The sequence below is a fragment of the Corylus avellana genome, chromosome 11 (assembly GCF_965113065.1).
Source record: "Corylus avellana chromosome 11, dhCorAvel1.hap1.2, whole genome shotgun sequence".
Classification (NCBI taxonomy): domain Eukaryota; kingdom Viridiplantae; phylum Streptophyta; class Magnoliopsida; order Fagales; family Betulaceae; genus Corylus; species Corylus avellana.
In genome coordinates, this window is record NC_142500.1 from 387,723 (window position 1) to 407,013 (window position 19,291).

General features: G+C 38.3%; 6 protein-coding genes across 6 annotated transcripts; 5 read left to right on the forward strand and 1 right to left on the reverse strand.

Annotated features, from left to right (window-relative positions):
- Window positions 1-303: 303 nt before the first annotated feature.
- On the forward strand, window positions 304-1,942 carry LHCA6 (PSI type II chlorophyll a/b-binding protein (Lhca2*1)). The gene is made up of 5 exons (XM_059576860.2): window positions 304-422; window positions 534-701; window positions 807-844; window positions 1,096-1,610; window positions 1,755-1,942. Exons 1-5 carry the CDS (start codon window positions 376-378, stop codon window positions 1,770-1,772), a joined length of 786 nt encoding a protein of 261 aa, XP_059432843.1. The 5' UTR covers window positions 304-375; the 3' UTR covers window positions 1,773-1,942.
- Window positions 1,943-3,153: 1,211 nt separating this feature from the next.
- LOC132166455 (pollen receptor-like kinase 3) lies at window positions 3,154-5,630 on the forward strand. Its single transcript, XM_059577270.2, has 2 exons — window positions 3,154-4,512; window positions 4,627-5,630. The coding sequence occupies exons 1-2, from the start codon at window positions 3,186-3,188 to the stop codon at window positions 5,193-5,195; spliced, it is 1,896 nt and encodes a 631-aa protein (XP_059433253.1). The 5' UTR covers window positions 3,154-3,185; the 3' UTR covers window positions 5,196-5,630.
- A 1,105-nt stretch (window positions 5,631-6,735) lies between these two features.
- LOC132165404 (ubiquinone biosynthesis COQ9-like protein) lies at window positions 6,736-9,296 on the forward strand. The gene is made up of 6 exons (XM_059575946.2): window positions 6,736-7,129; window positions 7,276-7,383; window positions 8,042-8,203; window positions 8,299-8,470; window positions 8,820-8,893; window positions 8,986-9,296. Exons 1-6 carry the CDS (start codon window positions 6,815-6,817, stop codon window positions 9,064-9,066), a joined length of 912 nt encoding a protein of 303 aa, XP_059431929.2. The 5' UTR covers window positions 6,736-6,814; the 3' UTR covers window positions 9,067-9,296.
- A 91-nt stretch (window positions 9,297-9,387) lies between these two features.
- Window positions 9,388-11,538, forward strand: LOC132165403 (actin). The gene is made up of 4 exons (XM_059575945.2): window positions 9,388-9,861; window positions 9,941-10,334; window positions 10,408-11,024; window positions 11,135-11,538. The coding sequence occupies exons 1-4, from the start codon at window positions 9,805-9,807 to the stop codon at window positions 11,198-11,200; spliced, it is 1,134 nt and encodes a 377-aa protein (XP_059431928.2). The 5' UTR covers window positions 9,388-9,804; the 3' UTR covers window positions 11,201-11,538.
- A 127-nt stretch (window positions 11,539-11,665) lies between these two features.
- LOC132165405 (RmlC-like jelly roll fold protein) lies at window positions 11,666-13,021 on the forward strand. The gene is made up of 3 exons (XM_059575947.2): window positions 11,666-11,883; window positions 12,019-12,140; window positions 12,548-13,021. Exons 1-3 carry the CDS (start codon window positions 11,760-11,762, stop codon window positions 12,866-12,868), a joined length of 567 nt encoding a protein of 188 aa, XP_059431930.2. The 5' UTR covers window positions 11,666-11,759; the 3' UTR covers window positions 12,869-13,021.
- Window positions 13,022-13,548: 527 nt separating this feature from the next.
- On the reverse strand, window positions 13,549-17,190 carry LSM1A (Small nuclear ribonucleoprotein family protein). Its single transcript, XM_059577366.2, has 5 exons — window positions 16,793-17,190; window positions 14,860-14,928; window positions 14,642-14,757; window positions 14,479-14,541; window positions 13,549-14,080 (listed from the first exon to the last, which is right to left on the reverse strand). The coding sequence occupies exons 1-5, from the start codon at window positions 16,851-16,853 to the stop codon at window positions 14,003-14,005; spliced, it is 387 nt and encodes a 128-aa protein (XP_059433349.1). The 5' UTR covers window positions 16,854-17,190; the 3' UTR covers window positions 13,549-14,002.
- Window positions 17,191-19,291: the final 2,101 nt, after the last annotated feature.

The window sequence follows — 19,291 nt, forward strand, 5'->3', positions numbered from 1 at the left end:
ACCTAACAAAACCCGTAGAAGTGGTCAGGGATTCCTTTAATTACTTTTGAGTGACTTAATTGAAACCGTTCATTTCGAAAGAAAGAGTTAGATCCCTTGCAATTCCAAAGGATTGCATGCCCGAATTGTAAGGGTCATCAGCACAAATTGCACTTGGGATATGGGCCTTGCAGTTGAACTTGGGCTCTCAATCAGCTTAGTCAGATTACGCGGGCCCAATCTCAGTACTGATCTTCTACAGACTCGTACTCCAATATCCAAAACACGTGCCAAGTTCAACCACCATTGGCTCTGGTGCCAACTGCCAAGTTGTAGATATATTGTCACACAGAAAAGCCACAGGCTTGCAAAGTTTTGCAGGGCGTTTTGTCATCCATGGCGCTAGCCATTGCCTCTCCTGCATTGACAAGCTTCCCGACAAGGTCAACATGCTGTTCTTTAGCTCTGCGCTTAGCATTCAGATATATGTTATTACATGGATTATGCAGTGAAATTATCTTCATTAATTTCCAGCGCTCTTTGTTTGGAAACAGAGAATTTCATCGAAGGATTTTCCCATCTGGAAAATTAACAACTTGCTTACCTGGGAGGTCCCTCCTTGCGAATGCAACAAAAGGGGTGTCAAGCGTTTGTCAACCACTTCCTCCGGATAGGCCCTTGTGGTTTCCAGGCAGCTCACCTCCTGAATGGCTCGATGGCAGGTATATATATATATATATATATATATATATATACATATTTTGAATATCTACATTTCAAGTACTTTTTATCCTTGTTAATCACTATATATTTTCTGTTAAGTGTAGTCTCCCTGGCGATTTTGGCTTCGACCCACTTGGATTAGGTATGTGTTTCTTCATTTTTTATGTTGCTGGGCGAAAAAATCTTTGGCATAATGTGGGAATTCATGAAAATCAGAGAAGAATTCCTGCTTAATTAAGCAATATACATGCATTAAGCCTCACATTTCTTCTAATATTCATTTGAATTTTCTTGAAACCTTAATTGAAGTTGCTGGTTTGTTATTGATTGCAAGAAAACCTTAAGATCAACTTAGTTATCATATGTACCTGAAGTACCTGCATTTTTCTGTAGGATCTGATCCAGAGACACTTAAATGGTTTGCCCAAGCTGAGCTAATGCATGGCAGATGGGCAATGCTGGCAGCGGCTGGAATTCTGATTCCAGAATGTCTTGAAAGATTAGGCTATGTTAAGAACTTCTCATGGTATGATGCCGGTACTAGAGAATACTTTGCAGACCAAACAACCTTATTTGTTGTGCAGATGGCCTTGATGGGTTGGGTGGAAGGCAGAAGATGGGCGGATATGCTTAATCCAGGGTGTGTTGACATTGAGCCTAAATTACCACATAAGAAGAACCCAAAGCCGGATGTTGGTTACCCTGGTGGCCTGTGGTTTGACCCCATCATGTGGGGGAGAGGGTCCCCTGAGCCTGTGATGGTGTTGAGGACCAAGGAGATCAAGAACGGGCGTCTTGCTATGCTTGCTTTTGTAGGTTTCTTGTTCCAAGCCATTTATACAGGGGAAGACCCTATTGAGAACTTGATGGCTCACATTGCAGATCCTGGTCACTGCAATATCTTTTCGGTAATGCTCGATGATGTTAGAATATAAATTAAATGATTAAATTAATATTTTTTAGATAATTAAAAAGATACTTTGTACTTGCAGGCTTTCACATCATTTAATTAATATTTTTTAGATAATTAAAAAGATACTTTGTACTTGCAGGCTTTCACATCACACTGAAGGAGGGAATTTGAGAACCAGTTTATGGAAGACATGAAAAATGTGGTAGCACCAACAGCTAGGCATGCAGTTCCTCTGTAACTCTTGTAATCTCATTTCCTATTTGTTGTCAGAAGTAAGCAATTGTACATATAAGCCGAGAAAACATTTGAAGAAAAATTGAAAAATCACTCTTTGGGTGTTTCTTATTGAGAAAATTGAAAAATACAACTTATGGTTGAGTAGACCGTCCTTATTGAGCTTAAATTGAAATAGGGTTGTAGCTCTAAAAAAAAGTACAAGCTACCTTTATTTCAAGTTCTCTCGATCGAACATCATACGAAGATTGATTGAACAATAGATCACATTTTCAATCAATCAAACATTAGTTAAACTATCGATCAAACTCTCGAGAGTTTTCTACCAGAAACATCTCATCGTCTAGATCAAGTGAACTTCCTCTCACTCAAGTGGAACTCAAGCGACCATTGAGTGAAAATCAATCCAACTCTCGAGTGCTTGTTAAATCACAAGTACCCCCTCCTAAGACACCATTCTTCTGCTCAAACTTTCCATGAAGTTGTTGGCTAGCTAATCTACATGATTAGTAGGTTAACTTCCGATGATAGGTAAAAGTGGGGCTAAAGTTCCCTTTTGATTGCCGATTAAAGTCGGAGGTGGGGATGGAGGTTCGTTTCATTTTTCGACATAATTCTCATCCGCCAAACTTTATTACTATTATTTTTTATAAAAAAATTTATTGATAAACCGACGTTGTATAAAGATTAGTGATATTTTAATTTTTAGGGAAAATGATATCGCTTTCAACCTTTTAAATTTCTTACTTCCCCCAATGTAAATCTTAAATCACATGCCTTTGACATCACAAAAGTGGAGGTTGGAAACCTTCCATGCTCAAAAAATTGAGCTCACTTTGTGCCTCAAATTAAAATGTCCGACTTTTTTAGATAACGTATCCACATTTGATAATTTATTTTTTTAAAAAAATAAGTCATTAATTAATAACTCTAGGCTGTCTAACGTCATTTAATATATATATATATATATATATAGTTGGTGTGGTGTATATATGGATGGTGTAATTGTAATGTAAGCAAAGCAAAGCATGGATAACAAAATGAAGGTGAGTACGAGACACGAATTGTTTGGAGTAAAATTGAATGGAGGGTGACTAGGTCAACACAAGTTTGGTCACCTCTCTCTCTGCACTCTGCTCTCTCGACCCCACAAACCCCATTTCTTCCCAATTAATCTCCTATTCTTAGAATAATTATCATGCAATTCCCCCTCCTCCTCCTCCTCCTCCTCCCAAATCCAACCTCAACAAAACGGAAAAAATCAACCCTCTCTCCTCACATAACCACGCAAATCTCTGCGAACAGCGGCTCCTTTCTCTCCGTCTACGCCTCAGCAATGGCCGCTGTTCGCCCTCTCTTTCTCCTCCTCTTCTTCTTCTTTCTCTTCCCTCTCCGCTCCCTCTCCCTCGACTCCGACAACCAGGCTCTCCTCGCACTCAAGCAATCCTTCACCCATTCTGACGCCTTGACTTCCTGGCTTCCCAACTCCTCTCCCTGCTCCGCCAAGTGGTTTGGTGTCATTTGTTTCGACGGTTCCATCACCGGCCTCCATCTCACCGGTTTAGCCCTCTCCGGAAACATCGACGTCAACGCTTTAGCTCAACTCCGCGGCCTTCGAACCATAAGCTTCGTCAACAACTCATTCACTGGTCAGATCCCCCAATTTCACACCCTTGGCGCTCTCAAGTCTCTCTTATTAACCGGCAACCAGTTCTCCGGCCAGATTCCCGCCGATTACTTTTCCAATCTCACTTCCTTGAAGAAAGTCTGGCTCTCTTACAACCAATTCACCGGAACCATACCGGAATCTGTCACCCATCTATCCCATCTCATAGAACTCCATTTCGAGCACAACAAACTAACGGGCCGCATCCCTCCTATGAAACAAACCTCGTTGAAACAACTTGATTTGTCGCACAACATGTTGGAAGGTGAAATCCCTCAGAGCTTGTCCATATTCGACCAGAATTCGTTTAAAGGGAATGAAGGGCTCTGCGGAAAGCCCCTGCTCAAGGTTTGCACAGAGAATGATAATGAAACAGCATTAACGCCAATGCCTGCCGATGATGATGATAATAATAAAAACGATCACAAAAACGACACCGCCTTAGTGCTTTTGTTCTTTGCCATTGTAGCTTTTCTCTTCATGTTCTTTGCGTGCGGGACTTGCTCGAAGCGCAGGGACGACGAATTCAGCGTGCTCGGTAGAGAGAAAATGGCAGACGACCCGGTTGTCCAAGTGCACGTGCCGAGCTCGAATCGGAGCAGGGCGACGGCGGACTACTCGAGCCGGAAAGGGGATTCGAAGAAAGGGTCAACCAATAATAATGGAAAGAGCGGGATAAGTGATCTTATCATGGTGAATAATGACAGGGGTGCGTTTGGGTTGCCGGATTTGATGAAGGCGGCAGCGGAGGTGCTCGGGAACGGCGGGTTGGGGTCGGCCTATAGGGCGACGATGGCTAATGGGTTGTCTGTGGTGGTGAAGAGGATGAGGGAGATGAATAGGTTGCAGAAAGATGGGTTTGATGAACAGATGATGTGGTTTGGAAGACTAAGGCACCGGAATATCTTGACCCCTTTGGCTTACCATTTCCGGCGAGAGGAGAAGCTCTTGGTCTCTGAATACATTCCCAAAGGCAGCTTATTATATCTTTTACACGGTATCACATCTTCTATTTTCCCTTTCTCTTCAAAATCTCATCATTCAATTTCACGTCGAATTAATGTGTGATTAATTATGTATATATATATATATATATATAAATATCGTGTAGGTGATCGTGGAATTAGTCATGCGGAGCTGAATTGGCCTACACGTCTGAAGATTATCAAAGGAATTGCACGTGGAATGGGGTTCCTCCACACTGAGTTTGCTTGTTATGATGTGCCCCATGGAAATCTAAAGTCCAGCAATGTTCTTCTGGGTGAAGATTATGAGCCACTCCTAAGTGACTACGCATTTAATCCACTCATCAACACCACACAAGCAATGCAAGCATTGTTCGCCTATAAATCCCCTGAATACGCAAAATACCAGCAACTGTCTCCAAAGTCTGATGTTTATTGCCTAGGGATCATCATTCTTGAAATCCTTTCCGGGAAATTCCCCTCTCAATATCATAACAATGGAAAGGGTGGCATTGATGTTGTGCAATGGGTGCTAACGGCGATGTCAGAAAACAGAGAGGAAGAAGTGATCGATCCGGAGATGGCGAGCAGCACAAATTCAGTCAAGCAGATGCTGCAGCTCCTCCAAATCGGGGCTGCTTGCATTGAAAGTAATCCAGAGCAACGGCTAGACATGAGGGAAGCCATTAGAAGGATAGAAGGTGCACAAGTTTAAGCTAGGCAGCATGCATGCATGCCAATTTGCTAGTTCCATAATTCACGTGCATGGGTTTGTAATTAAATCCCATGCATGCATATATATATGCATGCTCCATTAATGCTCATGATGATGATGATGATGATGAGCAATAGGAGAATGGAAGCTTGGAAGATGGATCAGTTGGATCGGGTAATGATGACTGCTCGCAGTGAATTGAATTGAAGTAGTGAAGAAGTAGGAAAAGGGAACCAAATCTGCAAAGTTTGAAGAGAGGAACTCTCTAATCTTAATTTTTCTTTTTCTTTTTTGATGCAAACTGAGATGGCTTAATTTGAGCCTTTCTTTCAAAACGCAAGCTGAGATCTAATCTACTAGGAGTTCATTAATTTCAATGAAAGGTCCTCTAGCTAGACCCTCAATTAATCTTGCTTTAATTAGCTATGTTGATAAAATCTAGGTATTCAATTCCTTTTCTTTTTTTTTTTCTTCTTCTTGTTGAATTTTTGTAAAGTTTCTTATTGTATGTTGACAAAGAATTGCCATTTTCTTCAATAAATATTTAGTTTACATGGCAACTTTGGCATGCCAATTAGCCAAGTTTATATGAAACGTGCAAATTGCCTTACCTTTTTTTCTACACCATCTTGAAAAAATTGTTACTTTCCCATTGATCTAATGCAAAAATGATCTGATTGATCTGTAATATGCTTTTTTTACTGATATTATGTCCATAATATCAATAAGGGACATAATTTAATTTTAACCCAAGCAATCTTGAGCCACATAACAATTATAAACTAAAGTTTTATCATAAAAACATAGGTATAACCATAGCCATTAGCCACATCAACTTTGGAGAATAGAAAGGAAGATAAAAATATGGTAAATAGCATTACTCCATATATCAATTATGAGTCACATAATTGCTAATTAATTATAACAAAACCCATGTTCCAATTGTTTTGGTTTGGCTTGTTAATAATTAGTGACATCTAAGATCCCTATTAAACGGTTGATTATCATTTGGGTTTGGTTTGAGTCTAGTTTTACTTGGAACTAAAACCCCATCATTAGAATTAAAACACGTATTTCATAACAGGTCACAAGAAATACGTACGTCGAATTCCAACGGTTTTGTTTGATAACAATTTTCCATTTTCCCTTTTATTTTCTCTTTTTAAAACAAAAAACATTAACGAATAAACCAAAAATACAAAATACTTAAAACTACTTTCACATTTACATCATATCAAAACATTTTTTTCAAACTAAAAACAAAAACAAAATTAATAAACAACCAAAAATACAAAACCTTCAAAACTACTTTCACCTTTGTTTCAAATTAAAATAATTTTCAAAAAAAAAAAAAAAAGTCCACTTAGAAATATTAACAAAAGAAAATTAATTCCGGTGTTCCAACTAAAAATGAGCCAACCCCAAATCCCTACGTCAAAATGCACAAAGACACGTGGCGTGGTCAAAACGCTATTCCTGGACGTGGGCAAAAAGTTTATTCGTGGCAGAGGCTAAAGACACGTGGCGTCACATCATAGAACTACGTGGAACCTGAAAATTTGTTTGGATCTCTTTCTTGCAGACCAAACCCTTCACACTCGAAAGACTGTGACGACGAAATGTACTGGACGGCGGCAAAGCGTGTGCTTCTTCTCCGTGCACCCTCGGGTATCAATAACAATGCTCGTATCCGGTTCCCTCCCCTCCGATTCTCCACTTCTGTAAATCCTAATCAACCCCCTGAAACCCCTAACTTTTCTGATCCTGCGTCGTCGTCGTCCACATCATCGTCTACGTCTACGTCATCTTCGTCTTCGAATTGGTCAGCTTCATCCATGGCCGACGAAGCTCGGGGCCAGGAGAACCAGCGACCGAGGGTAGTAGAGTATGAAGACGAGCAAGCCCGCGTGCTTCGGGCCTCGCTTCCCCACGTGGTCCGGTCACTCATTCAATGACTGCTTGTTTAGTACCCTCTATGTGTTTGAGAAATTTTCAACGAGAATTTCAATCCCTTTTGTATTATCGTCAGAATTCCTTTATATTATATTACAGTTTGATGATGAAGATGGTGAAATTACAGGTGAGGTTGGGGTGGACTGAGGCAGCCATGATGGCGGGTGCGAGGACGGTGGGTGTTTCTCCTTCTATAATTGGCTCTTTCCCGAGGAAAGAAGCCGCTCTTGTTGAGGTAAATAAGTATTTTATCAGGGGGGTTTGTGATTGATTTCCTAATGGTATTTTGGCAAGAAGCTCTAGCTCAACTGTGAGGTTTGTGGGCTCAATGCGTGCGTAATTTAGCAATTAAAACAAATGATGATAATTGTATGATACTTGATTTGTGGGTGAATATGATTTGGGTCCAATTGTTCAGTCGGCGTCTGTTGCATTCTGTTTAGTCATTTTGTCTTATGCAATAAATGTGCTTAGCCCTTGTTGTTGACGCGGCTTGTCAAACAGCAAGCATGTTCATTTTCTGGCAGAAGTTTAAAGGGAGGGATTTGAGTTCAGGAGGCTTTTTTGTTGGGTTTCAATGATCCAAAACTCTTGTGCACTCCTTTTGCACATCTTCTTACCAATGTTGCATACTCCTGTTAGCATTAGCATGCTAAGGACCATTGGTTTTTAAGTCGGATGTTACTAATCGACATTTGTCAGTATCTCTGGATGCTTTCTAGAATTGCTTGCAGTCTTGTGCAATAACTTTTTTTGCAGCGGAAATTGTGAGTGTTTCTCCGCATGAACACATGCTTAGTGGTACACTTGGGGTTTACCCGGCAGAACTCATTTTCGTACTTTTCAGTTTTCATCGTGGGTCTTTTTCTCAATCTTTATTTTTCCCCTTTCAGTTTTTCATGGATGAGTGCTTGCAAAGGCTTATTGATAGAACTGATTCGGGAGAGGACTTAAAAGGCATGATACCTAGTGAGCGTATCTCCAAGCTGGTTAGGTTTCGCCTAGAAATGCAAGCTCCATACATATCAAAATGGCCTCAAGCTCTTAGCATCCAGGTATCATCTTTTTCCCTGGTTCTTTTTGTTAGCGCTTTGACTTGCATTAATAAACCTGAAACACTGAAAATATCTATTTTCATTTTTGTCTGCAGGCACAACCAATGAATGTTCCAACAAGTTTTAAGCAGCGGGCGATGCTTGTAGATGAGATATGGCATGCTGTTGGTGATGGGGCGTCTGATATTGATTGGTATGTAAAGCGCACTGTCCTCGGGGGTATATACTCGACAACAGAGATATACATGCTGACTGATAGTTCCACAGGTTTGTGTTCTTTAAGTTGTTCTCAAAACTCAAGAGTTGCAACTTTTTTTTTGCCTGTTAATAAATAGTCATAATCATTCTCTGATGTGCCTTGTGTTGGGATGTTGATAATTATAATTGTGAATCATCCATCTCGTTGTTGTGTAGTATGCCACCCCCACCGCCCCCCCCCCCCCCCCCCCTCCTCTTCTTCTCAAAAAAAAAACTTTTTTCATGTACTTTTCTTTGGTATAAACCCCCTCTTGAATGCTTGCATAGTGCAATACGAGTGAAAACAGATTTCAAAGTGCTATGATAAATGCAATATCGTAAACAACAGAGTACTAAATTGCTTGCCATTTTCTGACAGATTTTTGTGATACATGGTCTTTCTTGGATAATCGTGTAAGAGACGCATTTGATCTGAAGAAGACCATCCAAGAGGTGGTTTCTCTCGCTTCTTTTCTGTTTTGGGTTCTTTCTAGAATTTAAGGATGGAAATGTATAACACCCTTCATTGTGGTGAACCTTTGCAGGCAACATATTTAGCAGAAGCTGTTGGTGCTGGAATGGGGAGCTCTTTGCAAGGATTTGTGAAGAAAGTTTTTCAAGGATGATCATTAATTTGAGGGATGGTTTAGAAGAAATCTATGGAAAGCATCGGGTGCTGGGTCACTTGCAGTTTGTTGCTTGGAAGAGATGCTGTGTTGGTAGTACTTTTGATGGTCTTACAAATTATCTGCGATGTTTCATTTGTCTAAATTCTTTGTCTATTGGCACAAAGCCGTTCAAGGCTGGAACCTGAATAATGTCAACTCTTTTGTTATATGCATCACTGATTTCTCCACTGTGCTGTAAGTACACCCCTTGTCACGGGCAAGAGGGAAGGATATAAGATTTACTACGATATACATATATGTACTTGGAAATCCATGTGTTACAACGATATAATACTACAAGATAAGGAAACTTCTCATTGGAGAAGGGATTATAATGCCATTGGAGAAACTACATGTACAAAAGAAAAGGAAGAAATCAACAAAAGGGATATACCTTTTTGATATATATTGTACTTGGAAATCCATGTCAATGTGTCACAAAACAGAGTGCAGGGAAAACCACATGAGCGGCATATTCAATTTTTCCGATGCCTTATTGATAAGGCATTTAAAATATTCTATGACATCCACTAAAGCAACCGAAAGAGAGTAATTCCAAAACTCAGGTGAAAGCAAAAGTTAGACATTATTCTCCTCATTTTTCAGCTTTCCTTTCTCTATTTACGTGGCCTTTATGCCAACCTCCTACTACTGTTCCCTTTCAATCTTCTTGAAAGTTTCCAAGGCACAACAGGAATGGATTTTAACGAAAACCGTCCAATCGTCTGTGACAATGGAACAGGCTCTGTCAAGGTGAGTCAATCGATCTTCTTGTTTCTTTCTCTGTAACCAAACATTATGAACTAAGTACTAACATTATTCCATGATGCAGGCTGGGTTTGCTGGTGACGATGCTCCATGTGTACTTTTTCCTAGCATAATAGGCCGGCCACGAAACAGGCATGCTATGATTGGCATTGAACAAAATGATGTCTACTATGGAGATGAAGCACAAGCAAGGCGTGGGATCCTCAGTTTAAGCTATCCCATTGAGCATGGAATAGTGAGAGACTGGGAAGCTATGGAGAGACTCTGGGAGCATACATTTGACAAGGAGCTCAGGGTCAACATAGAAGAACACCCTGTCCTCTTAACGGAATCCCCGCTGAATCCCAAATCTAACAGAGAGAAGATGGTGGAGATCATGTTTGAAGGTTTTGAAATCCCAGCCACGTATATAGCCATTCAAGCTGTGCTCTCCCTGTATGCCAGTGGCCGAACCACAGGTAAAACAGAGTTTATAATTAACCTTTGGAAGTGCGTGTTCAAATGACAGATTCTTAGAACCTTTTCTTTCAGGAATTGTCATGGATTCTGGAGAAGGAGTCACACATGTAGTCCCAATCTATGAGGGCTATGCACTTCCCCATGCCATCCACCGGCTTGATTTAGCTGGCAAAGACCTTACAGACTACCTCACCAAGATCCTAACAGAAGAAGGATACATATTCACAACATCAGCGGAAAGAGAAATTGTCAGGGATATAAAGGAGCGACTTTCTTATGTTGCAATGGATTTCGAAAAAGAACTTGGTGTGTCAAGGCCGGAGAGCTTTGAGCTGGACAAGCAATATGAATTGCCTGATGGGGAAGTTATAACGGTTGGAGCGGGGCGGTTCAAGTGCCCGGAAGTCCTGTTTAATCCAAGAATGGTGGGAATGGAGTCCGGCGGTGTCCATGAGATTGTGCTTAAGTCTATCAGAAGGTGCGATATGGACATCAGGAGAGAGATGTTTGGTAATGTGGTACTTAGTGGGGGCACCACTGTGATACCAGGCCTCGCTGATAGGTTGGCCAAAGAGCTGACCTCACTGGCACCTCCCGGAGTAAGGGTGAAGGTGGTTGCACCACCAGAAAGAAAGTACAGTGTTTGGATTGGTGGCTCCATTCTGGCTTCATTAAGCACTTTTCAGCAGGTACCTATACAAATTGGTATTGTTTTAGTGCTTTAATTTTATATCATAATTTTTTGTTACTACAAAACCTCATTGTTGATGACTGATCGTTGGTTGTGGTTGTGTTGCAGATGTGGATAACTAAAGAAGACTACATGGAGTCAGGTCCTTCTATTGTCCACATGAAATGCATTTGAATATAAAGTTATACTGCGTTCTCTCTCTCTCTCTCCCTCCCTCAATGTACTCAATTTTTTTTTTTTTTTCCTGTCAATAAAGAAGCTGAACAGTACTTAGACTATTTATATATTTTAAGTGGGGTAACAGTAAGGAGGGAGGACAATTTTATAAAAAACTTGCAAATTTGATAGGGACTAATATAAAATTAGTGTATTAGAGTTAAAAAGATTTAATCTGTTTAATTAAACGGGTTGAGTTATAATTGACCTTAACCCACAAATTTGATACGAAATTTAACAGGTTAAGATAATGAATTTGATATATTTAATTAAATAAGTGAAATTAAAATTAAGTTATATACCTTATACTTTTGGTATCATTCCCAAAACAAGAAAAATGAACCCAAGCATGAAGCAGCCCAAGAAATAAATAAGTAAAAAATAAGATAAAGGTAGTTTGGTTGGTAGCAGGCATTAGTTGACTTTATAAGGCTACATGTCAGTGACCCAGAGTTTTACAACAACCGGTGCCTTGTATAGTTGTATTGGATCTTGATCGAAAAGTTTTGCAACAACCATGGTTTCTGCATCAGAGATCGTCGCCAAGTTGAATCTGACGCCCCACCCAGAAGGTGGGTTTTACTACGAAACTTTCAGAGACACCTCCGTCGTCCTCTCCAAGTCTCAGCTCCCCCCGGAATGTAAGTTCTTTCATCAATCCCTTAATCTTTCTTTCTCAAGTTGATGATTTTCAAATCAATTTTTTTTTTTTTTTTTTTTGGGGGTATTCTAGATGAGTTGTAGTATTATGATTTATCTTCCCGTTTTTTATTCAGACAAGGTGGAACGCCCTGTGAGTACATGCATTTACTTCCTGCTACCGTCTGGGAGTGTGTCGCACCTCCACCGTATACCATGTGCAGAAACCTGGCATTTCTATGTGGGAGAACCAATTACGGTACGCTCTACGCACTCGAACTTTTCTCAAGACATTTATAATTCACACTTGTAAATGTTAAGTACAAGGTTTTAGGTTTTCCATTTTTTTTTCTCTGGTGTTTAATGCCTCTCCTAATGCCCTTGAAAATGTTGTCAGTGTATAAATGCTTCAATGGACTTGAACCACAAGCTGAATCAATATTATAACTTTTGGTCTCTATAGACTATATATATATAGATTATGCATTGCAGATCGAGAGGCATCTTAAAAAGAATCATTTTATTCTCCACTGGATTCAACTCTATACTTAATTGAATGATTAAATTCACAAATTGGTGCATTATCTATGTATATGTTTGAGCCATAGAGAGAATGTGTAGAACTTTGACGTGGCAATGTAATAAATGACTCTGTTTTGGTTGTAGATATTGGAGCTGAATGAGAAAGACGGGCATGTGAAGCTAACCCGCCTTGGACCCAATCTGATGGAGAATGAGCAACCGCAGTACACAGTGCCTCCAAACGTTTGGTTTGGTTCGTATCCTTCGAAGGACGTCACCATTTCCCCTGATGGGGCGGTGGTCAAAGCACCTTCAAGGAATGCTGAATATCACTTCTCTCTTGTGGGATGCACCTGCGCACCTGCCTTTCAGTTTCAGGATTTTGAGCTCGCAAAACGCTCTGACCTTCTTTCACGCTTCCCGGACAAAGAGCTCCTCATCTCTTTGCTCACATATCCTGACTGAACACCACCCTGCTTTGTTTTTTACCCCTCTCCTGGGTTTTTGTTCTATACTCAGCAAAATAATGCTAGACCAGCTGATCCAATCCCTTCCGAGAGAACTTTTTGGATTGGTCTTGTATTAAATCTTCAATAAATCTACAATGCTTACATTTTAGAGTCTTCTATCTTGTGGGTGATAAGACCATGGCTTTTTACACGGCCTACAAACCCAATTTATGATTGAACAGTCTCATCCGTTTAATTAAATGAATTGCATTAAAATTAACTTATATAGTCTTACATTCTTGCCTTCGACATGATAAGAATTCAGGGAACCAATATCAATTTCATGTCCAAGAAAGCATTGGCGTTCCCAAGGAAGCATCAGCAAGACCATATCCTCACTGAAATCTGAATAAAAACCATAAGCATCTTATTTAACTGTCAAAAGACATCCAGTAACCCTACAATGCCATCCAAACCATCGAACCATAATGAACATCAAGGAGAGGTAAATTATCAATCTAGGTGTCAAGTATGGGCCTATAATATGTTCCATAATTCTCTGGGGAAGGCCAGCAATGATGTTTATCCTGTGCAAAATAACCCATGAACAGCACTGCAGTATGCCTTTATGCAGAAAATCATTTCCTTGAAATGGCAAAGGCTGTAACATGCTACATCTTTGAGGTGGCTAACAAGTAAATCAAGCACGCCAAGATTGAACATGGCAACATTAGTTGTATAAAGAACCTGCTGCATGCAAATACAATTTGAAGTAACACTGAATAATCATCCCACATATTAATTAAAAATGTGGCGCCATAAAAAAAGCGGTGCCATATCAGCAACTAGTAATGATTTCAGAAAAAGCTGTGTTCAAAAACAAAACAAACTAGTAATGATTTTCGCCCAAAACCCACATGCAATGGAGGTATAGTGAAATCATCATCATTGCCTCTTAAGAGATAAAAAATACAGACTTTCCCCTCCCAGCCTCAGCTAATTAGGTCTTCATAAGTGTTGCAACTGTTTTTCTGCCCTCTCCTGAGAGATGGTGTAAATCTGGTACGCTTATCCTACGTCATTCATATTTAGGTCAGAGCCGCACTAATATTTGCGGACATGACATGATGTCATAACATGGCAGGATCTGTCAGTCAAAATCAAGGAACTCCATTCTTTTTCTCATGGAGCCCTTCAGATCTGTAGCATCCCTTTCTGCTTTCTGAGCCTGGAGAGGGGTAAAAACAGAAAACAAGAAATTCTCAACCAACTAATCATATTGAAGCAGTTCAAGGATTACACTGTTTAACCGTATCAATGTATCATCACTCGTTAAACAAATATATATACTATGTGGTGCAAGGGCTCATAGGAGAAAAGTTTTGCAAGAAATTTTCAACACTAGGAACTGGAGACTCTTTTGTTAGAGTAAACCGTACGTATTATTGTTCTACATATCTTTTCCAAAATATGCAAAATTGTCACAACATCATTACCGAATTTTGGTGAAGGCAATTCAGAAGATAATACGAACGAAGTAATGACATGAATACATGGCTAATGCGTTGGTGATTGGAATTAATGTCCAGTTATAAAAGCAGCCAAAAGCATGTACTAGGAACTTACCCTTTTTATCTCTGCTTCTGACACCCGGGTCATATGCGGTGGAAGCTCTTCCTTCTCCAAATCCTAAAGAATGAAAAAACAAATCAAGAAAACTAGAGGATAACTTTTGCAGTAATTATTAACAACAACAAAGTACAACAGTATAAGAGAGAACACATTATACCAGCTCTCCAATTAAGACAACATTCTCCCCACGGATTACATATAGACCTAAGGGGAGGTCACAATAAATGTCACCAACAATAACTCGCTCACAGGCATCTTGAAGAACAACATTAGCTGTGCATAGGGAAGAGTACTAAAGTTAATTAAGGTTCAAAAAGAAACAAAAAGGATAAGAAACATTACAACTTATCATGCTATGTGGGATGGATATTTTACCAAATTGATCAAAAGAACATAGTAGCCCCATGAGCTTTCGACCATCTCGCAACAGGACAAGAAGTTTTTCTGCAAGATATTTAAAAGTTTAAGGAGCCAAATATTTGTAATGAAGAGACTGTCTGATGTCATTTAGCTTGAATCAACGCTTTACTTAGATCTAAATGATGCAATTACAAATCAGCTTCTTTGTACAAGTGCATGCAAGATACAGTTCTTGCATTTCACAATGATGTATAAACTTCAGGACACTCAAGAAAGAAAGGCCACAAACTGAAGGGCCAAAAACAGTACACAAAAAACTCCCATAGAAAACAAAATGCTTGTAAACCCCCCCGCTCCCCCACCCCCGGAGGGGCATGCAGGGAAACAAAAGTATCAAACATAAAAGACTTTCAGCACTAGCCAATGGAAATTTATTGAATTTGTCTCATAAACCAAAAAAAAAAAAAAAGGATTTCAACATTGGAAAATGTCAAATAAGAGCCTACTGGAGCGCCAATCACAAGCTGATGTCTAGTGTTAGTCCTCAACCTTTGTTTCGTTTTGTTTATTTATTTGTTATTTATTTATGAATAGGCATCAACCTTTGTTCAAGGGAAATAGATTCCAAGAATTAAAATTTATCAAGCTTGACTGAATTAAAAGCTCCTTACGCATCCAGGTCCATTGTTATTGGGTGAAATTATGAGAAATATTCATAAAAAGTAGCTTAACTTTTGTATACTCTGCAAGCAGATCAATTCCAGAAAAAACACCAAACAGTTGGGAGTGCTTTTCAATGAGCCTAAGTAAAGCAAACATACTTGACTATTGTTGCAAGCAGATCAATTCCAGAAACACCACCAAACAAAGTTGGAAGGTGACATTTCTGATTTCATTAGTTGAACTACAGGAGGAGGTTGTGTCCAAATCTTCAAATTCGGGAGTATATATACACCAGCAAAAATAGAGGCTTTAAGAGCATTCACAATGGACTATTTATATTTAGCTTTTCTCTAAAAATCTAACAAAACTCATGAAAACACCCATTTAACAAGCTCCCTTCTCTACTTTATATTTAATTCTTGTCATAGTTCCCTACATTCCAAGAGACAAAAAGCTAAAATTATATAATTTTTTAAGCTTATTTTTTACCCTCCTCTCTCTTGATTGGTTTAAAACTAATAAAATAATAATATTTAACTCAAGTAGATAAAGGTATAGAGAGTAAGATGTTTGACTCATTTTAAAAGTGGCTCTCTAAATTTAATAAAGTGAATTTTTCTCTTCAAATTTAGCTTTTATTTGAAGAGTCCATTGCGAATGCTCTAATGTTATAAGACTATTTTGGCAGGCACTTTTTGTTTCTGTTCTAATCTTCGTCTGTTATTTCCTAGTTTTAGTTGTCATCAATATTGTCATTTTCTTCAAGAAAGTCGTTTTCTCCTTTCTACCTATGTTTCACTTTCAATGGGTTTCTTTTCCCATTGAAGGTACTAAAAAAAACGGCAGACCCATACCACAATTGGTCATGGTGCATTAGTACTTGGGAAATTCAACATTACTATAATTCTTCAGTTCCGACACCCCCAAAATGAAGCCTTGGAAACAAGAAAATGAAATTTCAAATACAAACCCCAATTAGCAACAAAACATCATCAGAGGTTCCCCATATAAAAATTGATAAAAACCCCAATAAAAGAGAGCAAAAAGAATCTGTAAGTCAAACAGTAACCAAATAATGAACCTATTCCATTGGATTCTACAAAGCAATTGCATCCAATAGTAATAAGAGAAAAAGAAAAACTTCAACAAGCAATTAGATTTCAGAAAAACATACAAAACCCGATATTATTAGCAAATCATCTAGCAACCCATTTGCATATGCCTTCAAATCCAACCTTCAGACAGGCGAACAAACACAAAGAGAGCAAAGGAAAAGAGAGAGTACTGTCAAGATAGCTAGCAAGAGAGGTGGAGAGCAAGACATCTTCAGGGCCAGCCCACGACATGGAGCTCACTCTTTCTCGTTCACCTCAACAAAAACCCAACAGTCCCTCCAAAGCGTCCTCAATTTGCATTGGCTTTCCAACCACACCTCCAAAGAAAAACCAAAAACCAACAAAAAAAAAGAAACCCAAAAGGCCAAAAAGCTCTCTCACACCAAACTTAAACCTCTTTCTTCACAAAATCTCCACCAAACCCAAATCAGCTGAGTTAGGTTTAGACCTTTTGATCACCGGCCTTTGAGCAAAGATTTTTCATCTTCTTTAAGTTTCTCTCTCTCTTTATTTGTGCGACGGTGCTGAGACAGAATTTAGGCTTCCCCTTTGGCCTTTGACCTTTGGGAAAAGCTTTGATTGCGGTTCTTTACAATTATGACTTAGAAGTTGTGAACCGTTGGATTGGGTCCAAATCATTGAGGTTTGTGCCAAGAGATGGATGAGATCCACTAGCTCTTGACATAATCATGCACCGCTTAACTGTAAATCACCTCTCGACTCGTGGCAGATTTAGCCATTATTTTTATAAATAATGAAAAATGCTAAAGGCACAATTATTTTGCTCAACTTTAAGCCAACTTTTATTTCATTTTTTTAGTTAAAAAATAAAAAATAAAATAAAAAATAATTTTTTTTTGAAACAATAATTTTTATTTTGGTTATTCTTTTTTTTGGTATTTTTTAAAAAATAAAAACTGTATTTTGCTTCAGAAACTTTTTCTTTATTTTTTAATTTAAATTTTTTTAAAAATGGTCATTATTATGAAGAAAAATACAATTTTTATTTTTTTTTTAAATATCAAATAAAAGAATAACCAAAATAAAAATTATTGCTTCATAAATTTTTTTAATCTTTAATTTTGTTATTTTTTTAAATTAAAAAATAAGAAAAAAGTTAGCCCCAAGTTTGGGCTGTATCATTCCTCGTAAATAATAGCAATCATTTATATTTTTTAAGATAATTTCATATATTGAATTTTTTTTTTTTTAATTTACATATTATTTTAGTTAAATGAGTTGGACTTTTTCACCTTTAATTAATAAAAGAAGTTCAAAATCTTTTAAGGCGAGAAATGGGATATTAAAAATATGAGAATAGCTTTTATAAGGTCTTAGCACATGTGCTCTCCAATGAGAGCTTGACAAATCAGCGTGAAACACTTTAAGCAAAATAAGCAAAAACACTAGATTTTATTTTCATATTTCTCATATGGGTTAAAACTTAAAAGTAAAAAACTTATTTCCCGCTTTTTCTATTCATCTACTCAATCCTGTCACCAATCGCCGCCACCTCTGTCAGCCACGACGCTCCTCCACAACATTGTGGCCGGCGTCGTCTGAGTTGGCTAGTGTCGTGGCCGGCAAAGATGGCGGCGGCTGGCGGCAAGTTTGGGTAGATGAATAAGAAAAGTGGAAAATATGTTTTTTTACTTTTAATTCATGTGAGAAATATGAAACTAAATCTAGTATTTTTGTTTATTTTGCTTGAAGTATTCTACGCTGATTTGTTAAGTTCTCATTGGAGGGCACAAAAGTCTTACCTTGTGCTAAGACCTTATATAAATTATTCTCATCCAAATATATTCCTAAAATTATAGCTAATCCAAATGACTAAAATAGGCTTTAGTGATAACCGACATTTGAGAAGGGCCATGCTAAATCGACTAATGACTAGGCCTCTGTTGATGATTGGGCCTTACGAGTCTGAAAACTGAAAAGTGGAAGGGCCCAAATATAAAACATTCATCACTTCAAAATAAAACATTAATAAAATGTGAAGAAGTTGAACTATTCTCTGAATTATAAAAATAAAGTTTTTTTTTTTAATATGTCTGCATAAGGTGAGGAAAAATGAGAGGAATAATTCGAACTAGTAACCTCATTTTCATGAGACGTAGTCTATAGTCGATTGAGTTACCCCTTGAAGACAATAGTCATTATCTTATACATTTTCTGAGACATTAATTTAGTACAGATCGACCAATACTTATGTATACATGTCCCGTCCATTGCGGAAGAATGAATAACAGGAAATCATATAATAGTAAACATGCCTCATAATTAAAACAACAACATTGCTTGAATTCATTCTTTTTCATGATTTATTCCTTTTTCATCATAAAACAAAGCCATATATATATATTGATCATATGGGTCATCCTTGAAGTCATCATCATCACCTAATTTTACTGCATTTCTGGCACATCTTGATGTCATGGTCCTCTAGTGAATGGCGATTAGCTCGGACTGGATAAATTAACACTTAACTGCACATGGCAAACTATCTCCAGATAAATTTAGCATGAGCAAAAGATATATATGTTTTCAAGTACGTAAAAAGGTTTTTGGTTTTTCAACTCCGGTTAAAAATGAATTTTATCAATTAAGCTTAAAATAGTATTCTTACCAAGTATTCTTCAGTTACTGCTGAACCATAGTAGAGTCTA

What these genes read in the sequence shown, in the direction of transcription:
- LOC132165405 (XM_059575947.2), top strand. Translation starts at nt 11,760, where the DNA reads ATGGTTTCTGCATCAGAGATCGTCGCCAAGTTGAATCTGACGCCCCAC. An exon ending in GTCTCAGCTCCCCCCGGAAT is followed by an intron (nt 11,884 to 12,018) that starts GTAAGTTCTTTC and finishes TTTTTTATTCAG; the next exon opens with ACAAGGTGGAACGCCCTGTG. An exon ending in ATGTGGGAGAACCAATTACG is followed by an intron (nt 12,141 to 12,547) that starts GTACGCTCTACG and finishes TTTTGGTTGTAG; the next exon opens with ATATTGGAGCTGAATGAGAA.
- LOC132165404 (XM_059575946.2), top strand. Translation starts at nt 6,815, where the DNA reads ATGTACTGGACGGCGGCAAAGCGTGTGCTTCTTCTCCGTGCACCCTCG. An exon ending in CTCAAGCTCTTAGCATCCAG is followed by an intron (nt 8,204 to 8,298) that starts GTATCATCTTTT and finishes TTTTGTCTGCAG; the next exon opens with GCACAACCAATGAATGTTCC. An exon ending in TGAAGAAGACCATCCAAGAG is followed by an intron (nt 8,894 to 8,985) that starts GTGGTTTCTCTC and finishes GAACCTTTGCAG; the next exon opens with GCAACATATTTAGCAGAAGC.
- LHCA6 (XM_059576860.2), top strand. Translation starts at nt 376, where the DNA reads ATGGCGCTAGCCATTGCCTCTCCTGCATTGACAAGCTTCCCGACAAG. An exon ending in CCTGAATGGCTCGATGGCAG is followed by an intron (nt 702 to 806) that starts GTATATATATAT and finishes TGTTAAGTGTAG; the next exon opens with TCTCCCTGGCGATTTTGGCT. An exon ending in CTTCGACCCACTTGGATTAG is followed by an intron (nt 845 to 1,095) that starts GTATGTGTTTCT and finishes ATTTTTCTGTAG; the next exon opens with GATCTGATCCAGAGACACTT.
- LSM1A (XM_059577366.2), bottom strand. Translation starts at nt 16,853, where the DNA reads ATGTCGTGGGCTGGCCCTGAAGATGTCTTGCTCTCCACCTCTCTTGCT. An exon ending in ATGTTCTTTTGATCAATTTG is followed by an intron (nt 14,758 to 14,859) that starts GTAAAATATCCA and finishes CCCTATGCACAG; the next exon opens with CTAATGTTGTTCTTCAAGAT. An exon ending in TTGTCTTAATTGGAGAGCTG is followed by an intron (nt 14,542 to 14,641) that starts GTATAATGTGTT and finishes TTCATTCTTTAG; the next exon opens with GATTTGGAGAAGGAAGAGCT.
- LOC132165403 (XM_059575945.2), top strand. Translation starts at nt 9,805, where the DNA reads ATGGATTTTAACGAAAACCGTCCAATCGTCTGTGACAATGGAACAGGC. An exon ending in TGCCAGTGGCCGAACCACAG is followed by an intron (nt 10,335 to 10,407) that starts GTAAAACAGAGT and finishes CTTTTCTTTCAG; the next exon opens with GAATTGTCATGGATTCTGGA. An exon ending in CATTAAGCACTTTTCAGCAG is followed by an intron (nt 11,025 to 11,134) that starts GTACCTATACAA and finishes GTTGTGTTGCAG; the next exon opens with ATGTGGATAACTAAAGAAGA.
- LOC132166455 (XM_059577270.2), top strand. Translation starts at nt 3,186, where the DNA reads ATGGCCGCTGTTCGCCCTCTCTTTCTCCTCCTCTTCTTCTTCTTTCTC. An exon ending in CTTATTATATCTTTTACACG is followed by an intron (nt 4,513 to 4,626) that starts GTATCACATCTT and finishes AATATCGTGTAG; the next exon opens with GTGATCGTGGAATTAGTCAT.